Raw genomic sequence first — 22,897 nt, forward strand, 5'->3', positions numbered from 1 at the left:
GATTTAACAGGGAAAAGGGACTCAGATTATTGAGGTTCAGCAATGATGGCGGTTAATTAGGATGCCCTGTAGTTCGCCCAAGTCCTCCAGAAAAGGAAACTACTTTTAGTCTTCATTTTACAGCTGGCAGGTATTGTACAAATCAGTCAACTCAGGCTGCGTGGCCCATGTCCCAGTGCTCTGCAGGACTTGCCTCTGTCCCCCATGTGCATTGCCCGGATGATGCGAGCACCGGAAGGAGACGCGGAGCCGACGCCCGGCCTTCCTGCGGTCGTTACGGGACACCGCCGCCATCCACAGCACTCCATGCAGAAAATGCTGGCCGCCTTCATCTCCCGCGTGTTGAGGCGAGTTGCCCAGAAGTCAGCTCGCAGAGTGCTGGTGGCATCCCGTAACTCCTCAAATGACGCTACATTTGAAATTGAGAAATGTGATCTTCACCTGTTGGAGGAGGGTCCCCCCGTCACTACAGTGCTCACTAGGGCGGAGGGGCTTAAATACTACAGGATGATGCTGACTGTTCGCCGCATGGAATTGAAGGCAGATCAGCTGTACAAACAGAAATTCATACGTGGTTTCTGTCACCTGTGCGATGGTCAGGAAGCTTGCTGCGTGGGCCTTGAGGCTGGAATAAACCCCTCGGATCACCTTATCACATCCTATAGGGCTCATGGTATGTGCTATACTCGGGGACTTTCTGTCCGATCCATTCTCACAGAGCTGACGGGAAGAAGAGGAGGTTGTGCTAAAGGAAAAGGAGGATCCATGCATATGTATACCAAGAACTTCTATGGGGGCAACGGCATCGTCGGCGCACAGGGCCCCCTGGGCGCTGGCATTGCTCTGGCCTGTAAATATAAGGGAAACAATGAGATCTGTTTGACCTTATATGGGGATGGCGCTGCGAATCAGGGGCAGATAGCCGAAGCTTTCAATATGGCAGCTTTATGGAAATTACCTTGTGTTTTCATCTGTGAGAATAACCTATATGCAATGGGAACATCTGCTGAGAGAGCAGCAGCCAGCACTGATTACTACAAGAGGGGCAATTTTATCCCTGGGCTAAAAGTCGATGGAATGGATGTTCTATGTGTTCGTGAGGCAACAAAATTTGCAGCTGACTACTGTAGGTCTGGAAAGGGGCCCATACTGATGGAGCTGCAGACCTACCGTTATCATGGACACAGTATGAGTGATCCTGGAGTCAGTTACCGTACACGAGAAGAAATTCAGGAAGTAAGAAGTAAGAGGGATCCTATAATGATTCTCCAAGATAGAATGGTAAACAGCAAGCTCGCCACTGTGGAAGAATTAAAGGAAATTGGGACTGAGGTGAAGAAAGAAATTGATGATGCTGCCCAGTTTGCTACCAGTGATCCCGAGCCACGTCTGGAAGAATTAGGCCATCACGTCTACAGTGGTGATTCATCTTTTGAAGTTCGTGGTGCAAATCCATGGATCAAGTTTAAGTCCGTCAGTTAAAGGGAGGCTAAGTGTGAATTTATCATCAGTCTCTCAATGGAATGTTCATGGTCAAATTTAAGAAACTGTGTTCTCAACTCAAGGAGGAATAAAACTCATAAAACAAAAGCCTTGTAAGCATTTATTTAAAGAGATTAGTAAAAGAGATTGAAAGGCATACATTCAATAAAAGTGATATTATATTCAATTATGCTGTATATTTTTGCATTAAAACATACTATATAGGTAATAATTCAGTGTGAATATCTTGAAGATTATTTTGAACTTATATAAGTCTAAAATAGGAAAAGCAGATTATTTAACTTCTATTAGTCATAACATTTCCATTTGATTTAACTTTATACTATTTTAATACACTCTCTTTAAAAGAAAGATAGTTGTTTCCTGCTTTCCCTGCCATGGATTTCTATGTAGAACCTCCATCCTGAGGTAAGGAGATTATTTCAAGCTACTCAGGACACCTATGGATATGTAACCATTTACTTGAATTAGGTAATAACAAATACAGTTTAGTGTAACAGTGTGCACATGTGGTGCTGAAGCTTGTTAACACTGACCATTTTTCCAACAATATGTGATATTTAACAGGGCAGGGGAGGAAGAATAAGGGTTTTTTTTTTTTCATATTATTGTATCTTGTTACAATATTTTTAGTCTTTTAACCTTTAAGGAAAAATATAACAAAAATTAAAATCTAAGGGAAAAACTGCATTCCGCTTTAATCTTTAAGTTACAGCTACTCTTATTTTGCAGTCCACTTATGCTCTTATATATTCTAAAATTTAATGGGCCATTCTGGTGAATTTCAGACTGAAAAATAAACAGAGATGGTGATTCAAAGGAGTTAAGCAGAGGAGGTGACATTAATAAAAAGTTGAAAGTAAAATCTACTTTGCTTCTTACTAGCTGTTAACTATGTGTTACTAATCACTACATGATCAAGTATTTAGTATCTTTTAATACAACAGAACATTCACAGATAACTTTTTCCAAAGGAACACACAACGTGTCTTTTCTACAGTCAATTATCCATGTCAATTATCAAGTCATGATTTGGTGAAAGTAGTTTTACTTGGTTGTATTTGACTACTTAAAATCTTACTGAGCTTGGTGCTTGGTATATGTTATTTTTCTGAGATAGACTAAAACCAGAAATGATAATTTGCCTGTGATTTAAGAATAATAGGTGGAACATACCAAAACAGTCAAAGGTTAACCCTTTTTCTTTACTGTACAGCATCTACTTCTACAAATAGAATCTAGATTCTAAGAAATAAGAAAACCAAAAGCTCAGAGGCCTGTGAGAAGATGAACATATGTACATGTATGTACAGACTTAATCTCTGTATCTTCTCCCAAACAAGTTTAAACAAGATAGCCTAACATTCTGAATTCAGAAAGCAAAGACAAACATTGTTTTGCTTATATGTAAGTGATATTACTAGCTAACATGTTTTGATTAGAATGCTGCAGCTGTTCATAGGTACTTGGATTGGATTCCTACAATTAAAAACAAAAAAAGATTTTTCATATGACATGCAGAATAATAAGTACATTCTTCTAATGATAAAGGATTCTTTTTATTTTTACATACTGATATTTTCACATATTTGCAAGTGGAAGATAAGCTGCTCAATTAAGGCTATTTTACATATGCAATATTCAGAAATAACTTTTAAAGTTTTTTAATAGATTCTTTTGATGCCAGCAAAAATTAAGATACAAATAATTGATTAGAAATGAAACCATCCTTAAATCAAGATACATAGATATTGTACTTCACTTCAGGGAGATAATCCAAATTTTGTTGTTAGAGGAATAAAGCATGTTTGTCACAACACAATATATGTTTTCAAATTCCATTAAAGAAGGGGGTTGTCAATGTTTTCTATATGAAAAAATGTTCAGATTTCTTGCATACACTGAGTAATTATAATCATATCACTGATTACACACAATTCCGTAATCATGCAAAACAAAAAAAAAGCAACCAAAAAATTCAAACATGTTGTTTTCAATTAGGTCAAGATTTATTGCCTGACTAATAATAGCAAAAATTTATCAAGCTGTAAACCAGAGAGGTGTAGAAATCTAGCAATTGGATTCTATTTCTTGTCTATAGTACTGGGTTACTCAATCTGTTTTATCCTCAGGTTAAAATACCTACTAAATTATGATAGTCATAGTAAGAATTTCACTGCTGCAGCAAAGCTAGAGTTTCTGAGAAAAGGAAGAGTTCCTAATTTCTTAATCTTTATGATGTGTTATAATTATAAAATATCATGTAGTATGTGTGGAATGGAATAAGAAAGGAGGTTAGAAAGATTTATAAAGGGTATACTAGATTAGAATTACGTTTTTTTAAAAAAATAATAGATATGTCTTCCCATCCAGTGTACAAAAACCAGAGCATATTGTTATGAAAATTTAACTTGAAATTTTGTAAGAGCTACGTTTTAAAAACTGAAATATAATTTTATATAATGGAAATATAAGTTTTACATATGCAATATACAGAAATAATTTTTAAAGTTTCACCCTTCTAAAAGTGTACAAGTCAATGATTTTAGTATGTACACAAGTCTATGCTATCATCACCACTGTCTAATTCTAGAATATTTTTATCATTCCCATTTTCATCAATCCTATTTCCCCTGGAAACTACTAATCTACTTTTTGTCTCTAGATTTGCCTATGCTGGACATTTCATGTAAGCCATACAATATGTTGGTCCTATATGACTGGCTGCTATCCCTTAGCTTAATGTTTTCATATTTCATCCATGTTGTAGCATGTATCAGTACTTTATTCTTTTTTGTGGCTGAATAACATTCCATTTTATTTATCCATAAGTTACAAAGATTTAGAATTTTTTCTGCTTTTTGACTATTATGAATAGTGTTGCTGAGAAAAAATTCAATCACAAAGACAATAAAAATTTTAAATGTATTGGCTAATGCAAAAAACAATATCCCTTACAATGCAATCCCTTTCGATTATAAACAAATAATGATAAAGAAAAGTGTTAAAATACTTTAAGCCTGAATATTTATCAACTTATATAACCTATTGCTCCAGTTGGATTTAGAATTACAATTTTAGACTTGCATAAAATTTGAGAAAAATGTACAGATGTACCACATGCCATGCACTCAATTTCCCTTTTATTAATATTTTATATTAGTGTGTGGCAAGGAAGAGTAAATTCAGCAGGCTTGAGTTACTCAAAACCTGCACGTTTAAGGAAAGATCTCTTTTCATACTCCTGGGAGATAATCTCTGAACCCTTGGAATATTCTACCTGATACGAATGTTTCTGTGAGCCGCAGGCCTTGGGCCATACTATGCCAATATGACCAGATTAGTTTATCTTAATGATGTGTCCCTCTTTTACTCCACTGAGAAGATATACCTGGAAACTTCTGTCTGCTTTCTCTTGAACTTCCATTCATGTGTCTGTTTCCTTTCCTGGCTTTAATTTGTATCCTTTCACTGTAAGAAACCATAACTACAAGAGAAAAACAATCCAGTTTTTTAATTACACAGAAGAAGCTATATATAAAAGAGGAGGTCCAGAGATATTAAGTAGCTAATTCAGATTCACATAGTGAATGATAGTGATAGCTACTGTATCAGTCCATTCTCATGCTGCTATAAGGACATACCTGAGACTGGGTAATTTATAAAGGAAAGTTTAGTTGACTCAGAGTTCAGTAAGGTTGAGGCAGCCTTGGGAAACTTAACGATCATGGCAGAAGAAAGCAAACGCATCCTTATTCACAAGGTGTCAAGAAAAATAATGAGAGCAGAGTGAAGGGGGAAGTCCCTTATAAAACCATCAGATCCCCTGAGAACTTACTCACTATCATGAGAATAGCATGGGGGAAACTGCCCCCATGATTCAATTACTTTCCACCAGGTCCATCCCATGACATATGGGGATTATGGGAACTACCACCGAAGATGAGATTTGGGTGGGGACACAGCCAAACCATATCAGCTACTAATCATAGCCACTATTCTATTTTACTAGACTGCTTTTGCATACAAGACACTATGCTTCGTATTTTGTATACATTATCCCACTTGATGTTTACAATATCCACATAATATAGGCATTATAATCTACATTTCACAGGAGAGGAGATTGAGGTGAAAGTAAGTTGCTCAAGATTTTGCAATTTACAATTGGAGGATGCAGGATTAAAAGCCAGGCAACAAAATCCATATTTTGAAAATTACTTTTTTGTACTACTTTGTACAGTAATAACCATGAAATCTGTTTTTAAAAGGTTCATTAATAAATGAATGAATACAATTAAACTAGAACTAAGGGATTTTATCAGTTACTATAAACTGAGTCTAGATTTCAGGCCTAAAGTAGAAATGCAAAGACCAAGATTGGGAGGAAAACAGACACAGGAAACAAGAAGTAAGGCAGAATAAATATAGCCACAAAAGTTGTGATACTCATCCCATTAAGAAATTGGATCTATGTCCCTTCCTCTTGAATCTGAGTGAGCTTATGCCTGCTCTGACCAATAGACACCAGCAGAAATGACACTGAAATGCAGTTTCAGGGCCCAGGATATGAGAAACAGGCAGCTTTTGCTTCGTATCTCTTGGGAACATTCTCTCTAGGAGCTGTGATTCTCCACTTTAGAAGTTCAAATACACTGAGAACCTCCCGCTAGAGAGGGCATGAGCAGACAGCCTGATCACCAGTCCTGGCTGATCTCTGCCTTGCAGCCAAAGCTGCAAAGGCAACAGACACCTGAGTAAGGCTATCCTAGACCCTCCAGACAGCCCATCTACTAGCTGAAAGCTAACGAGAGATGTCAGACAATGTCTGGCAAAACAGTAGAATCAAAACCAAACTCTCCCCAGATTCCCAATGTACAAAATCACAAGAAAAAATAAAAATGGTTGCTTTTAATATTCTAATTTTTGAAGTACTTTGTAGCGATAGATAGCCAGAATGAAAAGGGAGTTTAGACTCAGCAGAAATTAGAATTACATTGCTTATTCAAACCCAGGGATCTCAGGATAATAGGTGAAGGTTAGTAAACCAAGTCAGAATCAGAAAGTCCCAAGGATATTCCACTGCATAGCTTCACAATTTATAAGTACCAAGGGAGAAAAGATGGGAATCCAGTAAAAAGAGGATAACCCAGGGACAAAATGGTAACTGTTAATATAATTTTACACCATGTGGGGCTGGTTTCCAGATTAACTAGAATACCTACAACATGCATTTTGAGGTTTTTTGAGTAAAATATTGCCAACCATAGGTTTGGAAACACATTGCAGATTACATTTGCAATTTCAGCAACTGTGATTTGGCTGAGTTCAGGCAGAAGTTTTCTGTTGATTAATGAGTATTGGGCCTTAATGGGTCAACTCCAGCACGTGAAATGCCAAGGAAGTATATGAACACTTCGTTGGGAGTGCACAGCTGTTTGTGACTATTCTAGCTAAGTAGTAAAGAGAAATCCAGGCAGCCAAGGGCTTGGGAACATAGAACCCAAGAAGCAAAGAGGGAATGAAGTCAGAAACTCAGCCAAGTTAATAACATTAGACAAAGAAACAGAAGACTAAATCGGAAGGCAGGGGAAAGAGTGGACTTGTATAATGAACAAGGGCAAGGGAACTAGAATTAGGAGTTGGCATTTGGTGACCTTTGTGCTATCACAGGAGTCAATACCTATTAGATGAATTGAATCAGTGGTATCTCATGTCTTGATTGACTCTTCAGAACCTAATTCTTCCTACCCAGTTTCACTAAGTCTTAAAGCAACCCTTCCTTCATGTGGAATGGAAATAAATTAGAATCTGAACTTCGGTGTCATTCAGATCTGCGTTCAAATCACAGCCCTGTCATTTATGAGAAATGATATCTTTGGAAAGTGACCGAATTCTTTGCAACTTTGCTTCTTCATCTGTAAGAAGGTTAACCCATATGACTGTTGTAAAAGTTAAATGAAGAACTAAAGTGACATCTCATCCAGGCATACCCAATGTGATCAATTTCTGTCCACAGGAAGAGAGAGCTTTTCACTTAGAAAAAGAAGAGCATTTAGAAAAGACTATCCCACGACATCTGAAAGCAAGCAAAAATCCTACGTGTTTTGTATAAGGATTGTAGTGGTCAGAAGAAAATGAAAGCAGTATATGGGATATATTTTCTGAAATTCAGCCACCTTTTGTTTTCTTGTGACGCTCTTTTTCTTGACTTAAGTAATTCTCCTTCAACCAGCTTTGGATACAGAAAATCGTACAGAAGGGCCAACAAGTATGGACAGTAAGATTAGATGTACAAGCACTGGAACTACCCAATTTGCCCCAAATTTTGTTCAGAACTGGAGTCAATTGATCTATCCACTATAGTAAAGTGTGTAGCTATTGTGCAGACACTAACTTTGTAAGATCAAGGATGTGGAATACTGCTTTTATTGTAATATAGATGACTATAGATAACCTAATACTAGCTAGCAATTTCCTTAAAATTTGCCCCATTCTTTCTATTGTAGATTCCTTTTAAGGAATGCTCTGAAATAATATTAATAAAAACAAAGATCTGATCAGGCTCAGAACACAAATCAAACAAAAACTCTGCATTCAATCAGTATTATAATTCTTTTACATTGACTTAATTTATGTCTATTTGATCTATGAGGCTGATCTATATAGCAAACAGCAGAGATGTACTGGAATTTGAGAAGAAGAAATGGAAATTTTCTGCTGGCATTATGCACAGAAAGGAACACAATCAAATTAGGAAACACTGAAGAGCAACAAAGACAGTTCATACAATACTTTCCTTTTGACAGGCCAATAAATACTCAAGCTGAATAATTTACCAAAAGAAAAAGGGCTCACTGGAACCTCATGACCTTTTGAACAATGAGCAGGAGTTCAATTATCCACAAACGTTCTATTAAAAGGCTGCTTTCCAGGACACAGTGTTATTTTAGCAGTCATACGTTAGAATTATTAAAGAGAGGGAAGCACTGCCTTTGTAGTTTCTGTGTCCTGCCATAGTTTGTTACCTTGTTTTTAAAAACTCACTGCCACATGAGGTAGCACTTTTCCCAAAAAAGGAAAAAAAAAGTAGGAGGAAGCAATTATTTTCATAATGATTCTGGCAAGTATGAGCTATTAGATTTCACTGGAACATTTTATCTGCACATTACTGGAGTGATATTGTCACTTTAGAAAGTATGTAATTTGCTTCCATTAGAGACACAGTAGCATGTCAACAGCGCTCAAAGAATTTTCTCCATTTCTGTCCACATGGACCACAGTGTTGTGAGCTGCTAATCAATTTCTTGGGTGTATCTAGGCTTCAAGTACTGGAGAGCTTTCTTCTTTCTCTGTCTTTTACAAACCCATATCTTCCCTAAGACAAAGATCTGTAGAAGTCATGTGTGGAATATCACATATTTTGGAATTAAAGCACTGGAGTTTACTGCTATTACAAAAGAACATTATGAACTCAGATCTTATAGAGGCAACACAGTTCCTATGATTTAAATTTCTCTTCAAGAATCCTTTATCATTTCTCACTGTTTTTTTGAATATTCTTCTGAATCTTTTATGTATCTTTCCATATTTTTCTGAATTGTTGAGATTAGAACTAAGAACTCCATACAATTAAAACTCTGACTGTTCTAAAGTGAGTGGAAAAACCGTTTCGCTATTTTGACATGAATATTGGTTTAGTCACCGAATTATGCTTACTGAGGAGAAAGAGTTGAATTCTTATGAGAGCACAATCAACTAAATTCTTAAATATATCTGCGTTCAGACCCAACAAAGTTGGAATATTGTCCTTTCCTGGATGAATTAACTTCCTCTGAGTCACTCTTTACTACTCTATAAAAAAAAAGGAGTATCACACTTACCTTGTAGTGCTGCTATAAGGAGTAGAAATTACGTGTATAAAGTCCTTTCGGCCTGACACACATTGAATACTCCATACAGTAGGTATATTTTTTCCTTCCCCTCCCCTTCTTTTTTTTTTTCTTTTTTTCATCTCCTATCTTATGTTAAAGGTTTGATTTTTCCCACATATCTGTACAGAAAAACATTTCATTTGCCTTTTACCTTTCACAAAAGTCACTTAGACTCAGTCATTCCAAAAGCTTAGTCAGGATTTTTTGCTCATGGATTCCAGAAACTGATTAACTATCATTTTTATTACATTATATAGATCACCAGTGGAAAATTCAGATGTCACCTGGTCTATAAATTGAGTGCACCACACACATAGTATAGGCATGAGTTTCTAGGAGTGGCTTTGCTATTCTTATTATCAAGACTGATCTACTGTGAACTGACCATTTTCTAATAACTCTATTAAATTTTATTTTATCAAGCATTATTATGAAACATAGTACTTGAAAGATGTCATCAATATGACATCTTTCAAGTCTCCAAAACACTATGAACCTTACATATTTTAGTTACTTTAGAAAACTGACATATGTACAGTAAGTTTACATGTGTACAAATGTTTCCTTTGAGAATAAATTTTCTATCTCTATTCCTTAATAAGGACTTTAGTTTTGTGTTAATCAAAAGTATTAAGGGGCAGGTGGCAACATGCTGCCAAGTTAGAGGAGCAGCAGTGCAAACGTTCTATTTTATTAATGTTATTCATAAAGTTTCTATTGTAAACACTGTTAAACTACTTACTATTCACCAAAAGGGTATAAAAAGTGGATCAGAGCTTCAAAATCAATGACATGTTACCCTCTAACCAATGCTACTCTTCAGCAAAGAGGGAAGAAGCTGCTCCTCAAACTCAGCATGCCATTTTTTAATTCACACTTAAATTTCCACTTGAGGAGGCAAACCAAAACAGACTAGTTCTCCCTGAGATGCACCATGGGAATAAGTGTCCTCCCAACTTTAATAATTATCTGAGCAGAGTCTTTCTTCCACTCCCGTTTTCCATCTGAATAGGGCTTGCTTACTAAGCCCTAGTTGTTCTCTACTCTTCCATTTGCATAATTCGCAGATGTCAACTTGCTGGCTCTATTCTGTTCCATAGAATGATAGTCTTTGATAAGTAAATTGTTCTCTCTTTGTAGCTATAATTAGGGATATACGATATAAAAATTTAAAACTGAAACAAACATCAGGATTTAGATAGATAGGTAGACATATTTCCTAATCATATCCTGATTCAAGACTGCTTCCTTTACAAATTAACTTATGTGAATGCCTTCAAAACAGTGTAGAAATATTTAAACATACACTAGTTCAAGAATATGTAAATAGCTGTTATTGCCATTTGATTCATTACATGCAATCTATAAAATCACATTACTCACTTTACTATAGGTAGGAAGTATATCATTATTTAGTTAATGGATCTTGAAATAAAAATTAGAAACTATGATTTTCTATCCATCCACAATGTTTTATTAATGATTTCATGGGTATTTAGGTAAAGTATTTTATTCTTCATTTGATAGTCTATGCAATTCAGCTTAATTCTTCAAATGTTTTTAATCTTATTTTGACACTTTCTTAACCTAGATACCTACTATGTTATTTTTCTAAAGAAAGTAATACACAAGATTATAGAACTACTGTAAGTAAAAGAGACACTTACATATTCAAATCACACAAAATTTCAAAGACAACCAAATAAGATTGTGCTGTATAGACCTAGCAGCATTGGGGAATAACACTTCTGATCAGGATGTTAATATACAATAGTATTTTCAAAAGCAAAATGTTTGGGTTCAACAACATGCAGTGAAATTTGATTTACAAATATTTTGCTCTAGTGGGATCTTTCTGGAGTTCTATTACACTTGAAGTTTCGATTTGATCTGTATTTGCTGCAGATTGGTTCACCCATTGGTTGATGGCTAATTTTTGAATAACATTGAAGTGCTGGAAATACTACATTTACTCATCTTCATAAAAATTGTGGTTGAGTATTCTTGGAAGTGTAAGTCTATACTAATAACCATATGTCACAGCATGATTTTGTACATTCTTAAATAGTAGTGAAACAAAAATTTTTAATATAGGAGTTTTTTTTTTTTTTTTTTTTGGCCAAGAATCAGAAGACCCATAACTCATTTTTCAAAAGAAATTGTTTGTTAACATATGGAAAATTTAAATTGAATTGCTATCTGAGAAAATGGGGGTCTCTGGTGGCAAACACATACAATCACTTATAGTTGTCTTTTTTTGTGAAGGTTGCAAATATATCCAAGATGCAAGCATATCTCATATCTCAAAGGATTGCATTACCTTTCCCTTATTATTCGTATGTCAGTCTTTTACATGTGCAAATAATACCGAAGTCTGATTTCATACCACTTTATGATTGAGGAATATTGGAATATCTGTGCCTAAGAAAATTCTCTAGATTTCTGTCCAGATGACTGTAACTGTCTAGTTATGATTTTCATGACCTTTTAGAGTCTAGAACTGAACATTCTATAGTCTTCTGGAAGATGTGTAGTATTTGAACTAGGGTGCCTGACATACATATAAAAAGAAATGAGGAAAGTGAAGTACTTCCTAGTGGCCACATGATTAAAAGCATGCAGTAGATTTCACTATAATCTCTTCTTTCCTCAATTTAACTATGAATGAACCAAAGTTAGTTATAATAAATGTTATATGAGAACCAAACCTAGCAAACTTATCTATTACACTCAGCACTGAACACATGTTAAAGGCTCCAGAAATAAAGAGTAAATAAAGTAAATACATAGTTTACTGAAAGGAGAAAAACTGAATATATTGGTCAAGAAGACAGAAAATGAAGTTACCCTTAGATAAAACTGGCTTTCTCTAATTGCCTTTTCCGAAAGATTTCCAAAAAGGAACTGAGGGTGGATTTTTAAATCTGTTTCTTTTGCCGGTAAAGATACATGTTGTTCAAAAATGAAAGGAAAAATCAACAGAAAGGGAGTCTAAGACTTCAAAAAAGTATGTAGCATTAGTATGTAATAGTCCTAGAGACAACTTGGTAAACCATATGCTAGAACTGAAAAATCATATTGCCTTTTGAAACTTAAGGAATTTTGAATGATCCCCCCTTTTAAAATAGTTATCATTGGTGCTAGATATTATTGATTTAAATTAAACTTTCCTGCATACTAATATAAATAAATACATACATAGAGAAGAATAGATATGTCTTCCGGGCAAAAAAATTCCAAAGAATTTCTGTAAATACTCTGCCTTTAAGTAGGTGGAGCATAACTCCCAACTCAAGTTTGGGCCGCACATACTGACTTCCTTTCAGAGTATAATATAAAATGGGGAAACACAGTAACTTTACAAGGGAGAAAACTGACAAACACCACCTAAGCCAGGTAATCAAGTTCAATATCAACAATAAAAAAATCACTTTGATATTATCTATGCTTGATATGATGTGATGGAAATGGCACTTTACTTTTGTGGTCTCCCCAAAACATGTAACTCTCTAGTCTAATCGTGTGAAAAATATCAAACAGATACTTCTGGAGTAGCATTATGTAAAACACCTGATCAGTACTACCCAGACCAATCAAGGTCATACAAAATAAGGACTGTTTGATGTAGGAGCTAAGGGCTTGGCCCTCTGAAGTGTCACTGAAAATCACTGACATGAAACCGATTAATAGGAGAAAAGGTATACAAATTTATTTAATGTGCATACATGGGAGCCTTCGGATTGAAGACCCAGAGATTCAGGGGAAATTGTCAATTTTTATGCTTAGGTTCAACAAAATATGGACAGCCAGCAGAAATATGACTGAACAAAAAATGGTATGATCTAATCCTAAGAGACTGAGTGGGGAAACCCAGGAAGGCTGTCTGGATTCTTCTTGGCCTGAGCATTCATTCCTTCCTTCTGGGTGATGGGCTGGACCCTCTCTTGAAAAGGAGGCTTATGAACTACAGTCAAACAAGGTAGTTTGACCTTAAAAAGATAACTTTTATATGGCCAGTTTTTAGTCAAATTTGGAGGGATATTTGGAGTAATATTTTTAGGTATTTTGGTTGACTTTGGGGATAGGAGGTTCTGGTTTCTAAGACCTGACTTGGTGAAGAGGGATTCTAGTTTCTATAGGTAGCTTAGGGAGAATGGGACTGAGAGGTAGGAGGACAGGATGACAGAGAAAAATTTTTGCTTCTGAGGTGATTCTGAGGTTTTCATTTGGAGGTATTGTTTTCTGAGCTCCAACACTGCCCAGAGGAGTTACGAAGTAAAGACAAGTAATAATATAGTATCCTGGAAGAGATCCTCCAGTAGAAAAAGGGCATTCAGTAAAAACTAAGGAGATCTGAAAAATAAAGGATGGACATGAGTTAATAATAAGGTTTCAGTACAGATTTATTAATTGTGACCATACAAGATATTAACAATAGAGGAAACTGGATATGGGATATGTAGAAACTCTGTACTATCCTCACAATTTTTCTGTAAATCTAAAACTGTTCCAAATGGCAAACTTTATTAGAATTTACAAAAGAATTCCAAAATAATTTAACAAATAGGTTTCTATACTAGATTATTCTCAAAGAACTTCAAACACAAAAAAATGTATTTTTAGTATTTAGTCATCAATCTAGTGTTTCATTTATGCCCAAACATTTACAAAGCTGTTAATTCACTGTTTTGGGTGTTGAGATAGAGAAAATATCATCAGATTAATAAGGCCTGTCACAAAGTTGAAGAGGAAAATGCCAACTAACTAAAATTTTAAGACAATAAATGGTTTTAAACTATTAAATGGTCAATTAAAATTTTTTATATACTAATGCTTATTAATGTCTAAATTCTTTATTGTATTCCATTTATTTTTGGAAGGAATTAATTTTGGATATAATTATGTCAATATGAATTTTATTTTATTTTATTTTATTTTTTTGAGACAGAGTCTCGCTGTGTCGCCCAGGCTGGAGTGCAGTGGCCAGATCTCAGCTCACTGCAAGCTCTGCCTCCCGGGTTTATGCCATTCTCCTGCCTCAGCCTCCCGAGTAGCTGGGACTACAGGTGCCCGCCACCTCGCCCGGCTAGTTTTTTGTATTTTTTAGTAGAGACGGGGTTTCACCGGGTTAGCCAGGATGGTCTCGATCTCCTGACCTCGTGATCCGCCTGTCTCGGCCTCCCAAAGTGCTGGGATTACAGGCTTGAGCCACCGCGCCCGGCCATCAGTACGAATTTTAATGTAGGATAGTTGATTCAAACTAATATGACTTATTGTGAATTTTGATTTTGTTTTTGTTATTGATTGCAAAGGTATAAATTTTGAATACAACAAAATATTAAATATTCAAAATACTTAAATTTATTAAGCAAGTTAAAATGTTACTGTTTCAGCCAAAGCATTAATACTGTATGAACATGCTCTCTTCTATTAAATGCAAGTTTAATTATCTTAATTACTGTGGCTCAGTTAGAATTTTTTATATTGTATCTATGCTGCCACATTTATAAATCCCTCTAGGTGCACAATCATAGCTACTATATTTTCATATGTGATGACTTTCCTAAATTGGGCATTTTATTTTTATAAAAATTTTATATTGATTACATGTAATATGGAATTTTAAAGTGAATTAAAGATTTTGAAAATAATCTCAGTGAAAACTGAAATGGAACTAATCTATATTTTTTAAAAGCTGAATAAATTAATCAAAAACTGAGCAGCATTAATATTGACGGACAATTTATTAATGATCAGGTCACGAACACAGAAGAACACTAAGCATGGAAACAGAACAAATTGAAAGAAATAATTACAGGTTATTAGTCAAATATTCTGCAAAATATGTATCATTTCTATCTAAAAATCCAGGTAAACTTCTAATTCCAGTTCCTGGGTCAAAATGGATATATCTGGGTTATTTATTTGTGTATACCTCTCTTGATAAAGAAAATAATCTCAGTTACAGTATTTTATTTCCAGTCATGATTTGAGATGAGAGCAGAGTAGCCTGACATTTATAATACTTCAGTGGCAATTACAGCACAGTTAATATATCAATTTAATTAAATTCTTATAGTGATTCATGACATAAAATATCAAAATAAGTTACCTTGCACAGAAATAGACAAAAGATCAATGTAGTGGGCAGAGATACAATGAATTAAATTAAAGTGTAACTGTCATCTACTGAAAGGATTGTGTACATAAGTAGGGTTTTTATTTTTGTTTTGTTTTTTGTTTTTGGTAAAGCAATCACTTAGAAAGACATCATTTAGGAAAATTAATTAAGATAGATCTCAGAAGGTTCCAGAGATTCCTAAAATCAGCCTTAAAGCAAAATCTAAATTGTTTTTTATCTTAATGAAGAATCAAAAAACTATGTTTGCATTAAATAAAAATAAATTAATTTTTTAACTTATGTTTTACTAAACATAATACAAAATTTTGCATTTTCAGATGTGATTTGCCACTAAATTTTAGTGTTTTTAAATAAACTGATATCATTACAATCCTCGAGGAAAAGCTATACATCAAAGAAAACATATGTGTGTCAAAGAAGAGAGAAAAGTGGCACCAGTGAGTGAGTTGGTCAGGTTTGCTCATCTTCTCACTACCACTTTGAACTAAGTCTGATCATGTAATTCTACAACAATTCAGAAGGAAAGCTGCTGTTTTTTTTCTAATAATAAAGGCAGCAGGGGCTTGAGTAATGAAAGAATGAAAAACAAGATAGAAAAGAGGAAAGAAGGAAAGAAAGAAGGAGAGAAAAGAGAGAGAGAGAAAAAAATGCCATCAGTATCCTAAGTGAGTCTTACTGCTTACATTGTGCTAGAAAATTAATAATTGGTACTTTTACATGTCAATGATTGATAAACAATCTTGTGATCATGTGTTTTTCTCCTTGTGGCTTTCAGCATCTTCATCTGGAAAAAAGAATGAGTTGTGTTTTACTCAGATATCTTTTTTTTTTTTTTTTTTTTTGAGACAAAGTTTCACTCTCTTGCCCAGGCTGGAGTACAATGGTGCAATCTTGGCTTATTGCAACCTCTCCCCTCTGCGTTCAAGGGATTCTCCTGCCTCAGTCTCCCAAGCAACTGGGATTACAGGTGCCTGCCACCACACCCAGCTAATTTTTTGTATTTTTAGTAGAGATGGGGTTTCACCACATTGGCCAGGTTGGTCGAGAACTCCTGACCTCAGGTGATCCACCCACCTTCGCCTCCCAAAGTGCTGGGATTACAGACATGAGCCACCATGCCCAGCCAGATATCTTCTAATGATACATTTTATAGATTATCTGTGAACCTAAAATATCTGAGACAGGTCTCAACCAATTTAGAAAGTTTGTTCTGCCAAGGTTAAAGACCCAGTTGTGACACGGCCTCAGGAAGTCCTAAGGATGTGTGCCCAAGGTGGTCAGGGTATAGATTGCTTTTATACATTTTAGGGAGACATGAGATATCAATCAATATGTACAAGATGTACATTGGTTCAGTCCAGTAAGGCAGGACAACTCAAAGGTCAGGAGGTGGTGTTTCAGGTCATAGGTAGATAAGAGGTAAAAGAGGTTGCATTCTTTTGAGTCCTTGATCAACCTTTCACTGAATACACAATTTAGTCTGGCTCAGTGAATCTGCCTTTTTAACATAAACAAAACAATAGGGCATAGAAAACAATCAGATATGTATTTGTCTCAGGAGAGCAGAGAGATGACTTTCTGTCCCACACCTGTGAAGATAAGCTATTAGTTTGCATGACCAGGATGAAATTCAATACAACTGTTTTAGGGTAAAGATCTTGAGGTCCGTAAGGAATTTCCTTGTGCATAAATTGTGAGGTGGGTATGTAGCTCTTTAATCTTTTTAGCTATCTTATTTAGGAGTTAGAATGGGAGGTAGACTTGCCTGATACAGTTCCCAGCTTGACTTTTCCCTTGGCTTAGTGATTTTGGGGTCCTGAGATTTATTTTTCTTTCACAGTTTTATGGTGAAGCAATCATATCTAGCTCAGTTCCTGTTCTGTAATTTTAGTTACTGCTAGAGTAATGAGTAATCATTAACTCATAAAGTATTTTGCCTTATTTAATCAAGCAAAGTAAGTGTGTGTGTGTGTGTATGTATGTGTGTGAATTAGTTCTGAAATCTTCCAGCCAGTTAAAAAATATTAGGACATTTCTGGACATGTCCTTTAGAAATAGAATTACCAAATATTTCCCCCCAAAGTTGAGTTTTCACTCTCACCTTCAATAGTAATTGTAGGGGAGAGAAAAACTTTCCTTCTACTCTCAGAAGGTTTGATAATTGAGTCTATGAAATAACCTGACAGTAAACAGATTAACCGGAGAAAAATCATTTTAATTATGTGCATACGCATGGGAGCGCCGCAAAATTTGAGACTCAAAGAAGGGCCAGATGATTGAAATTATACAATATCCCGAGGTACAGCAAGGAATAGGAGTTTGGGGCCCTTGTAGTGGTGACAGTGACACAAGTTACGGAAGGGGGAGGGGAGAAAATGCACGGAGAACAAGATTGTTTTGTTATGCATGGAAAAGTCTTTCAGGTATCAGAGGAGGCCACTGAAAGAATAGGTGACAGCCTGTGACAACATCTGCCTGGGCATGGAGTCTCTTCTCCCTGGACTCACTCTTCCCTGTTAATGAGATTCCTGGGGAGTGGGTTCATGAAAATTGAGGATCTATCATTCGACCGATAAGGGAACTTTAGAGAAATGCCCACCCTACACTTCAGGAAAGAAACAGGAGCAAGAGACGGGCACACAGGAGAAAATCAGGCAGACCTTGGTTCTTCTTTGGTTCAAAGCACTCAGTTTGCCAAAGCACCATACTTTGGGCTATTTGCTGAACGTCAACATAATCTTTTATGTTGAAAAACTCCCCTGATTATGCTAGTAGAATGTAATACACTGACACTAGGAAAAGATAACAAATGAGCAAAGAAAATAGAGTTCCATTTCTCTAACAGGACTGCTGAGTCACTTCTCACTTAAAGTTAAGATCAGTCGTAACAGAAAATCTCCAATTATGGTAGGTAAGTTTCACATCATTTATGTATCAAGTCATTCATGGTAGATAAATTTCAAGTCAGAAATGTATTTCCCTCTCACACAAATATTGGCAGACCATGATTAATGTGGTGGCTCTATTATCCTTAGGGACCCAAGCTCCTTCTAAGTGCTACCATCTTTAACAGGTGGTTTCCACCTCATTTTGCAAAATAGCTATCTATCACAAGATTTATAGAATTTATGCTACCATGTTGCTTACATTTTTGGGTCATATCTAGCTCCAGAAATGGTTGACAAATAACATATTTTTGGCAGCTTATTTGCCCAGTTTGAGTTTATGGACTTTATTGTTGAGAAGGTAGGATATTGGGAGATACCTCACAGATACTAGAAGACAACTGGTAGCCTCTGCTCCCAGTCTACCCTTGGGCAAAATGTCCCTACATGTTGAATATACTCATTCTTCTATCCTAAGGTATCTTCTGGTTCTAGTCAACTAGAAAACAAAAGACAAGATTATCTTCTCCTTGCACCCAATGTAGACCTGTGGGGTAGGATTAAAATAACAACAATAAAAGTTTCTGTTGAGAAAAAGAAAAAAATGTTAAATAATTACCAGTTACTAGTTCATTTGCAATTTTATGCACTCAGCAGAGGTGATTTTTTTTATTAGTAATTTTCTAACTCAGTAGTCAAAGTTTTAAAAAAAACTTTTTTTTAAAAAAAAATTCTCAGGACCCCTTTTGCAGTTTTATAAATTCCTGAGTTACACGTTATTAATCAGTTATTGAGAAGAGCAAGGAGCCTATTATGTCTCCTTATGTCTATCAATATTTGCTGCTTTATAAAACTGAGACTTAAAAAAAATTATTTATTGGCTAATTTATTTAAAATAACTCTGGCACATGTTAACATAGTTTTATGAAAAAAAATGAGGAGTGGCATCATTTAAACATTGGCAAAGGTTCTCAATGTCTGACTTAACAGAAGACAACTGGATCATGATATCTACTTCTGCATTCAATGTATTAATGTTGGTGAAGTAGATGAAGAAAATCCAGCTTCACATAGCTAGAAAATTGGAAAGGAGAGATGCTTAAGCAGCCTTTTTGGAAAACTGGTTATTTTTCTTTGATGGTACACCAAAACTTGATGAACGGAAGTTTCTTAAAGGTTAGTTGCAACGTGAAATCTAAAATAAATTAATTTTTTATACTCAGTTACAATCAAAGGTAGTTGTGTGTTTTGCATTTGAAATAGTCCTCTTACTAAATTCATGGGTATTTGGAAAATATTGGTTTCCTGGGTTAATAAGGTTTTCCAAATATTTACACGCTTCATTATATAATATTTATACGAATATTTATATAATATTTATACGAATAAAAAATTCGTATTTGTTAATATCACCACAGAAAAGCCTTTACAGGACTGGAAAGCTATCATGCTCCTGGGTCATAGATGTAATTTTCCAAAATTCTAATTTTTACTTGAAAGCTCAAACCTTATCACTGGCAACAAATAGCATCAGTTATTTTCCTTGAAGTGACAGGTTCACTTTGTTCATTTTAGAAAGAGTATCTCTCCAATATTCATGTTGGTATAATCATAGTTTTCCTATCAGTCATTCTTTCTAGTAAAAATGATGTTGCATGAAATAAGGGGCTGGGCCAGTTAACATCAGTGATTTTTTTTTTTTTTTTCAAAACAACCATCATACTTCTGTAAGCATCAGAGGTGCTTAATGAGTACCTCATATTTCATCACATAAAATATTATAGCAAGGTACTCCAGAGTCAAGTTTTAATAAGATAATTTTTAGTGTTTCATCAAGGACATTATGAGTGAAACTGTGTCTGTATATGAAACTGTGTATGATGAAGAAAAATGACTATTAGTTTAACTTGTTGCCACTGCTTTCATTCCCCTTAAAAGTAACAGCCATTTTACCATCATTGCTTTTGAAATTTCAATGCAAATGTTTACAGAGAGAGAAAAAAAACCCAGAAAAACAAAAAACAAAAACAGACCAATGATGTCTTAGTATTATGAGGAAAAGCACCTTAACTTCACAAATCTCTTGAAAGGATCTTGGGAATACCTAGCGGGACCTCAAATCACTGTGAGGGTACAGCATGAACATTTACATTACTTATGGATGCTGCCTCATTGCACAATTTTTATTTTCATCAAAATTTTTGGTGTGACTCGTTTTGACATAACATTTGTTTTATTAAATGTATAAATCTTTGTCTGATAGAAAAATCTCAATGTTACCTTAATTTGTTTTTCTTTCGCCCTAAGTAATGATGAAGATCTTTTCTATTTACTATTCACAATGACACTAGTGTTGGGATAAAGGACAGAATGAAGGGTTTATAAAGTGATTTAAGTTCATCAGGGAACAGAATTTATGATCAAGGTTGTATTTTCTTAATGGTAATCACTTGAGAGGAAGCTAGGAAACTTTAAATGATATTGGGATAACTGACTAGCTATGCAAAAGCTAGATAGATCTCTAATTTACATATTGCATAAAACACTCTAAATGTATAAGAGATTAAAATGTTAAAAATTTCTATCCATAAAGTAGAAGAGGGTAATTAATTTTAATATTTTATATTTGAAACATCTGTTGAAATATAACACAGGAAAATCAGAAGACTTAAGAAAAATAAATGATAAACCTGACCATACGAAATTACTTAAATTTTTAAATGGCAAAAAAGCGCAAAATAAATATTAACAATAAGATGGGAAATATACATATTTAACACATACCACACATAATTATGCTTTTAAATATATTATGTACTACTATAAATCTGTAAAAAAATATACCTCTCATAAAAATAGGCACAGGATATGTATGTAGGAAATTGAAGTAGATTATAAAAACAATTTTAGGGCCATTGTATTCTAGGGATCTTTGAAGTCAATCTCTCTGATTTATAGATGAGGAATCTAAAGTCCAGGGAGGCATATATAAAAGTTAAACTCTTTCACTCTCCATTAAGTACTTTAAAAACTACAGGTTACTTGACTATATGTCAAATATATATATACATTAATATATGTCAAATGTATATTTGACAAATATATATGAATATATGACAAATATATTTGACATGTTTATGTCAAATGTCACAAAATATGAATCTTTTATATATAGATCTGAGATAAATATATAATATATAAATATATATATCTCAGATATATTTGACATATATTCAGGTCAAATACATCACAAAATATGAATCTTTTATATATCGATCTCACATATATATGTAATATATATATCATATATATCTCACTGTGATCCTGTATAAAAATGCAATTATTTGCAACTGATAGGTTTTTAAAAATAGATTAACATTATCTAAAAATGGATAAACTTTATTGAAATTGACACTATCTGCTCCCGATATATAAGGCTAGACATACTGGTTTAGAACTTAGGCTCTCAAGACTAACAGCTCCAACTGGAATCTTGCTTTCAAAACCTACTGAGCAACCTGAACAACTTACTGAAACTCTGTATGTCTCAGCTTCCTAACGTGTCATCCTAGTTCCTAAAGTTATTGTATTAACTTCTACTTAAAGGACTTATGACAAGCTGTGACATACAGTAAGTGCCCAATAATTGTTGGCTATTATTATTTTCATCATCATTAATAGGTGGGGGCACTTCTGGTGACCATAAACAGTTTTCCCTTTTGTGCATGGTTCCACTGTGGATTAGAAGCATGTCTTATCTTATTGTGCACCACAACAGAAATGAGCTGCATATAGAATTGATTTCTATAGAAAAATCTGTAACCTAGTTATCTTCATAATGTATCAAGTAACATGATGAATGAACCCCAGGTGTATATTATCGGTACAAGGTTGGAGAAAAGATTTAGGGTCCTTTAGGATAATGAAAATGAAATGTATTTATTTTAATATTTTATTTGAGGAAGAACTGACAGACTTAGTTCAAAATTTGATGCAAAAGTGAGGTGAGAGAACAAATGAGATAATCAGGGAATACAAATCAGTTGATTTTATACTCAGATTGTATCTACACACCCTCCTATTTGTCCTGTTCGTATTTCTCACTGTAAGGCTAGTTTCAACTTGACCTTACTGTTCTTTGAAAAGTCTTCTGGAAACACTACAAAAGCTGATAGATTTATCATGGGCTAGATTCGTAGCATTCTAATGTAGCCTGGAAATGAAATTGAACTGGAAATCACCTATGCATACTAAGGCCAATGCCCGCCCATTCTGAATGGATGGCTGGTGGCTTATCACAATTTCTAGACTCAATACTGAACTTAAATAGAAAATGATTCTCAGACGCTAAAAGGCTTTCAGTTTTCAGGGTTTCTTTCCTTTGTCCTTTATGGTCCTGAACTCAATCAAATTGTCAGAGGGCTCCCTCCCAT

The 22,897-nt window shown here is 34.8% G+C and overlaps 1 protein-coding gene across 2 annotated transcripts; it reads left to right on the plus strand.

Annotated features, from left to right (window-relative positions):
* The first annotated feature begins 256 nt into the window (after window positions 1-256).
* PDHA2 (pyruvate dehydrogenase E1 subunit alpha 2) lies at window positions 257-1,629 on the plus strand. 2 transcript variants are annotated; one of them, XM_037987863.2, is made up of 2 exons: window positions 257-829; window positions 923-1,607. In XM_037987863.2, the coding sequence occupies exons 1-2, from the start codon at window positions 307-309 to the stop codon at window positions 1,480-1,482; spliced, it is 1,083 nt and encodes a 360-aa protein (XP_037843791.2). In that variant the 5' UTR covers window positions 257-306; the 3' UTR covers window positions 1,483-1,607. The 2 variants fall into 2 exon arrangements, with proteins under 2 accessions (XP_037843791.2, XP_007997503.3); XM_007999312.3 differs by having other exon boundaries at window positions 257-1,629.
* Window positions 1,630-22,897: the final 21,268 nt, after the last annotated feature.

The sequence above is a fragment of the Chlorocebus sabaeus genome, chromosome 7, assembly GCF_047675955.1.
Source record: "Chlorocebus sabaeus isolate Y175 chromosome 7, mChlSab1.0.hap1, whole genome shotgun sequence".
In the NCBI taxonomy this organism is placed as follows: Eukaryota; Metazoa; Chordata; class Mammalia; order Primates; family Cercopithecidae; genus Chlorocebus; species Chlorocebus sabaeus.